Below are 6,000 nucleotides of genomic sequence, written 5' to 3'. Positions count from 1 at the left end.
GAGACCATACTGTACACACAGTCCAGTTCACCATCTGATGGAAGTGGTCTGTACCATCGTATACTAATACAACACATTTTATCATATTTTTGGTTGTCAAAATGTGAAATCAGATAAATGTTATATATATATATATATATATATATATATATATATATATATATATATATATAAAGGAGGATTTGGTATTTAATATGAATGGTATAATAAAGGGATGTATATGGTAAAACTCTTGCCAAATGTATTTTGGATGAACACGACAGACCACAGCTAATTACACCGGCACAGATGTTCATAGTGGTCCTGACGGACTACCCCTCACACCCCAGGCTCACACTTTGATCAATCACCTCCATTTAATCCTCCTGCTGGTCCTGTGCCAAGCTACTAGGCTAGCTAGAGCTAGCGCCTGCAAACACCACTCACATTCACGCCGCGGACAAATACTGAAAGGGGTTCTTATTGTGTATCATCATCAACATTTCTATGCAAATCATCTTGTAAAAGTCCTCTTTAGTTCCCCTTCATCAAACAGTGATGCTGTGAAGACTTTGGGTTAGCTAGCTAGCGCTTATCGCCATCTTGCCCTGACTCCCATTCCAGTGACGTAATGACTTGGGCTTTTCCTAGAACCCCTACATGCATTCTCTGGTATTTCAAGATCCTCTTAGTGACTGTAGGATTGTGTCCCAAATGGCACCCTATTCTCTTAACAGTGCACTCCTTTTGAACAGGGCCCTATGTAGGGAATAGGGTACTATTTTGGGACACAGCCTAGATCATCTGTTTGTAATCGATGGCCCAGTCTAATGGACCCAGGAGTGGATCTACACTAAATAAAGAGGGAGGGACAGATCCCATTGTTCTCCTCAGCTGTGAGAGGAGTTGGGGATCAAAGCTTGAGTGGCTTTGAGGGTCGGGGAGAGAAAGAGAGAGCGAAGGAAAGAGAGGAAGGGGGAGGTAAGAGGCAGGGAGTCGGACTGGGGGAAAGAGAGACTGAGTCGAACCAAAGCCCTGGGTTTTCTGACGCTCACAGATCAACTGGCGTCGGTGGAGGCCTTGAGTCTAGGCCGGGAGATTTTCTCATACCTGTTAGAGATTAGGAACCATCTTTTTTTTACTACACTGGGATCCTCCACAAAAGCTGGAAGGTAGGATGGCAGGCAGAGGCTAGAGTATAGATCTGATCTGAAATGACTTCCACTTCTCTATGTAGTGACTTCTGACCAGAGCATAAATAGGGGTCTGGTTAATAGAAGTGCACTACATAGGGAATAGGGTGCCATTTCACATGAATCCCAGGTATTAGTATACAGTAAGTATAGTCCGAGTCTATGGGTTTAACTGAGGCTCTCTTTCTCTCGCTCTGCTCTTCTCCACACTCTCTCTCTCGCTCTGCTCTGCTCACAAAGTTCTCTGCTCTTCTCCACACTCTCTCTCTCGCTCTGCCCTGCTCTGCTCTGCTCACATAGTTCTCTGCACATAGTTCTCTGCTCTTCTCCACACTCTCGCTCTGCTCACATAGTTCTCTGCTCTTCTCCACTCTCTCTCTCTCTCGCTCTGCTCTGCTCACATAGTTCTCTGCACATAGTTCTCTGCTCTTCTCCACACTCTCTCGCTCTGCTCACATAGTTCTCTGCTCTTCTCCACTCTCTCTCTCTCTCTCTCTCTCTCTCTCTCTCTCGCTCTCTCTCTCTCTCTCTCTCTCTCTCTCGCTCTCGCTCTCGCTCTGCTCACATAGTTCTCTGCTCTTCTCCACACTCAATCTCTCACACGCAGTCACACACAGTCAGATTGCATGGCGCAGCAGTCGCTCACTTAACCTCTTGTCTTTCCTGCCCAAGATATTTCTTTCTCTCGCTCTCTCTCAATTCAATTTCAATTTAAGGTTCTTCATTGGTATGGGAAACATATATGTTATCATTTCCAAAGCAAGTGGGGTCGGTAACAAACAAAAGTGAAATAAACAAAAAGAACAGTAAACATTAAACACATTACACAAATATCATTATGTCTATATACAGTGTTGTAACAATGTGCAAATAGTTAAAGTACAAAAGGGAAAATAAATAAACATAAATATGAGTTGTATTTACAATGTATTGGGTTGTATTTACTCTCTATCTCTAGCCCCATCTCACCTAGAGTTCTCCTACACACACCTACCTCTGTTGCTGTATGTATTCTTTACTGTGTTGTGACCATACACGCGTACATCTCTCTGTCCTCCCAGCCCTGTGTTACCTTGACTCTGTGGGCCCTGATGTTGTCCAGAGCTGAGAGGTCGCGTCTCCTGTGACATTTATGGTCCTATATCTCTTAATTAGCGCCACCTAACCCGCCTGTCTGTCTCGCTCTGCTTCTCTCTGTTTCTCTCTCTCTCTCTCTCTCTACCTCTTTCTCTCTACCTCTTTCTCTCGCTCTCTCTCTACCTCTTTCTCTCTCTCTCTACCTCTTTCTCTCTCTCTACCTCTTTCTCTCTCTCTCTCTCTCTCTCTCTCTTTCTCTCTACCTCTTTCTCTCTCTCTACCTCTTTCTCTCTACCTCTCTCTCTTTCTCTCTCTCTCTACCTCTTTCTCTCTACCTCTTTCTCTCTCTCTACCTCTTTCTCTCTCTCTTTCTACCTCTTTCTCTCTCTCTCTCTACCTCTTTCTCTCTCTTTCTCTCTCTACCTCTTTCTCTCTCTACCCCTTTCTCTCTATCTCTTTCTTTCTACCTCTTTCTCTCGCTCTAACCCCCTCTCTCTCTACACTTATATCTTTCTCTCTCTACTTCTCTTTCTCTCTACCTCTCTCCCTCTCGCCAGGCTGTGGAGGCACAGATCAGGAGTTTTGGACAGACCCCATGTCAGCTGCTCATCGAGCCACACCCACCAAGGAGCTCCGCCATGCAGGTGGTGAGTCTCGCACACACGTACTGACCACCATGCCCAATACCGTGCCCAAAACCGTACCCAGTACCATGCCCTATACCATACCCAATACCATGCCCTATACCATACCCAATACCGTGCCCAATACCGTGCCCTATACCATACCCTATACCATACCATATACCATGCCCTATACCATGCCCTACACCATGCCCAATACCATACCCAATACCATACCCAATACCATACCCAATACCATGCCCAATACCATGCCCTATACCATGCCCTATACCATACCAAATACCATGCCCAATACCATACTCAATACCATACCCAATACCGTGCCCAATACCGTACCCAATACCATACCCAATACCATGCCCTATACCATGCCTTATACCATGCCCTATACCGTGCCCTATACCATACCCAATACCGTGCCCAGTACCGTGCCCAATACCATGCCCAATACTGTGCCCAATGCCATACCCAATACCATGCCCAAAACCGTACCCAATACCATGCTCTATACCATGCCCTATACCGTACCCAATAGCGTACTCAACACCATGCCCTACACCATACCCAATACCATACCCAATACCATGCCCAATACCGTACCCAATACCATGCCCAATACCGTACTCAATACCATGCCCAATACCGTACTCAATACCATGCCCAATACCGTACTCTATACCATGCCCTATACCTTACCCAAAACCATGCCCTATACCATGCCCTATACCATGCCCAGTACCATGCCCCTATCCCGTGCCTTATACCGTGCCTTATACCATGTCCCTATACCATGCCTTATACCATGCCCTATACCGTGCCTTATACCGTGCCTTATACCGTGCCCTATACCATGCCTTATACCGTGCCTTATACCGTGCCTTATACCGTGCCCTATACCGTGCCTTATACTGTGCCCTATACCGTGCCTTATACCATGCCCTATACCATGCCCAGTACCATGCCCCTATCCCGTGCCTTATACCGTGCCTTATACCATGTCCCTATACCATGCCTTATACCATGCCTTATACCATGCCTTATACCGTGCCCAGTGCCGTGTCCAGTACCGTGCCCTATACCATGCCTTATACCATGCCCTATACCATGCCTTATACCATGCCCTTATACCATGCCTTATACCATGCCCTTATACCATGCCTTATACCATGCCCTTATACCATGCCTTATACCATGCCCTATACCATGCCCTATACCATGCCCTATACCATGCCCTATACCATGCCTTATACCATGCCTTATACCATGCCCTATACCATACCCTATACCATGCCTTATACCATGCCCTATACCATGCCTTATACCATGCCCTATACCATGCCTTATACCATACCCTATACCATGCCTTATACCATGCCCTATACCATGCCTTATACCATACCTTATACCATGCCCTATACCATGCCTTATACCATGCCCTATACCATACCTTATACCATGCCCTATACCATGCCTTATACCATACCTTATACCATGCCTTATACCATACCTTATACCATGCCCTATACCATGCCTTATACCATACCTTATACCATGCCCTATAACATGCCTTATACCATACCTTATACCATGCCCTATACCATACCTTATACCATGCCCTATACCATACCCTATACCATGCCTTATACCATGCCCTATACCATGCCTTATACCATACCCTATACCATGCCTTATACCATGCGCTATACCATGCCTTATACCATACCCTATACCATGCCTTATACCATGCCCTATACCATACCTTATACCATGCCCTATACCATGCCTTATACCATACCTTATACCATGCCCTATACAATGCCTTATACCATGCCTTATACCATGCCCTATACCATACCTTATAACATGCCCTATACCATGCCTTATACCATACCTTATACCATGCCTTATACCATACCCTATACCATGCCCTATACCATGCCCTATACCATGCCTTATACCATACCTTATACCGTGCCCTATACCGTGCCCTATACCATGCCCTATACCATGCCTTATACCATGCCTTATACCATGCCTTATACCGTACCCAGTGCCGTGTCCAGTACCGTGCCCTATACCATGCCTTATACCATGCCCTATACCATGCCTTATACCATGCCCTTATACCATGCCTTATACCATGCCCTTATACCATGCCTTATACCATGCCCTTATACCGTGCCTTATACCGTGCCTTATACCATGCCCTATACCATGCCTTATACCATACCTTATACCATACCTTATACCATGCCCTATACCATGCCCTATACCATGCCTTATACCATGCCCTTATACCATGCCTTATACCATACCCAATACCATACCCAGTACCGTGCCCAATACCGTACCCAATGCCATGCCCAATACCATACTCAATACCATACCCAATACCGTGCCCAATACCGTACCCAATACCATGCTCTATACCGTGCCCAATACCATGCCCAATACCATGCCCAATACCATACCCAATACCATACCCAGTACTGTACCCAATACCGTACCCAATGCCATGCCCATTACCATGCCCATTACCATGCCCTATACCATGCCCTATACCATGCCCTATACCATAACCTATACCATGCCTTATACCATGCCCTATACCGTGCCCTATACCTTACCCAATACCTTACCCAAAACCATGCCCTATACCATGCCCTATACCATGCCCTATACCATACCCTATACCATGCCTTATACCATGCCCAATACCATGCCCTATACCATACCCAATACCATACCCTATACCATACCCTATACCATACCCTATACCATGCCCTATACCATGCCCTATACCATACCCAATAACATACCCTATACCATACCCAATACCATGCCCTATACCATAACCTATACCATGCCTTATACCATGCCCTATACCGTGCCCTATACCTTACCCAATACCTTACCCAAAACCATGCCCTATACCATGCCCTATACCATGCCCTATACCATGCCCAGTACCATGCCCCTCTTTCCCGTGCCTTATACCGTGCCTTATACCATGTCCCTATACCATGCCTTATACCATGCCTTATACCATGCCTTATACCGTGCCCAGTGCCGTGTCCAGTACCGTGACCAGTACCGTGCCCTATACC

At 46.0% G+C, this 6,000-nt stretch overlaps 1 protein-coding gene across 4 annotated transcripts in view; it reads left to right on the top strand.

The window, feature by feature from the left end:
• Positions 1-6,000, top strand: part of LOC124012069 (lipopolysaccharide-responsive and beige-like anchor protein) — a 419,063-nt gene that overhangs the window by 365,117 nt on the left and 47,946 nt on the right. For all 4 annotated transcript variants that reach the window (XM_046325448.1, XM_046325446.1, XM_046325447.1 and 1 more), the window contains one exon: positions 2,807-2,896. In XM_046325448.1, coding sequence (XP_046181404.1) covers positions 2,807-2,896 — 90 coding nt within the window. The remainder of the gene's footprint in view (positions 1-2,806; positions 2,897-6,000) is intronic.

This window comes from Oncorhynchus gorbuscha, linkage group LG24 (assembly GCF_021184085.1).
Source record: "Oncorhynchus gorbuscha isolate QuinsamMale2020 ecotype Even-year linkage group LG24, OgorEven_v1.0, whole genome shotgun sequence".
Classification (NCBI taxonomy): Eukaryota; Metazoa; Chordata; class Actinopteri; order Salmoniformes; family Salmonidae; genus Oncorhynchus; species Oncorhynchus gorbuscha.
This window is presented reverse-complemented; position numbering and strand designations above follow the sequence as displayed.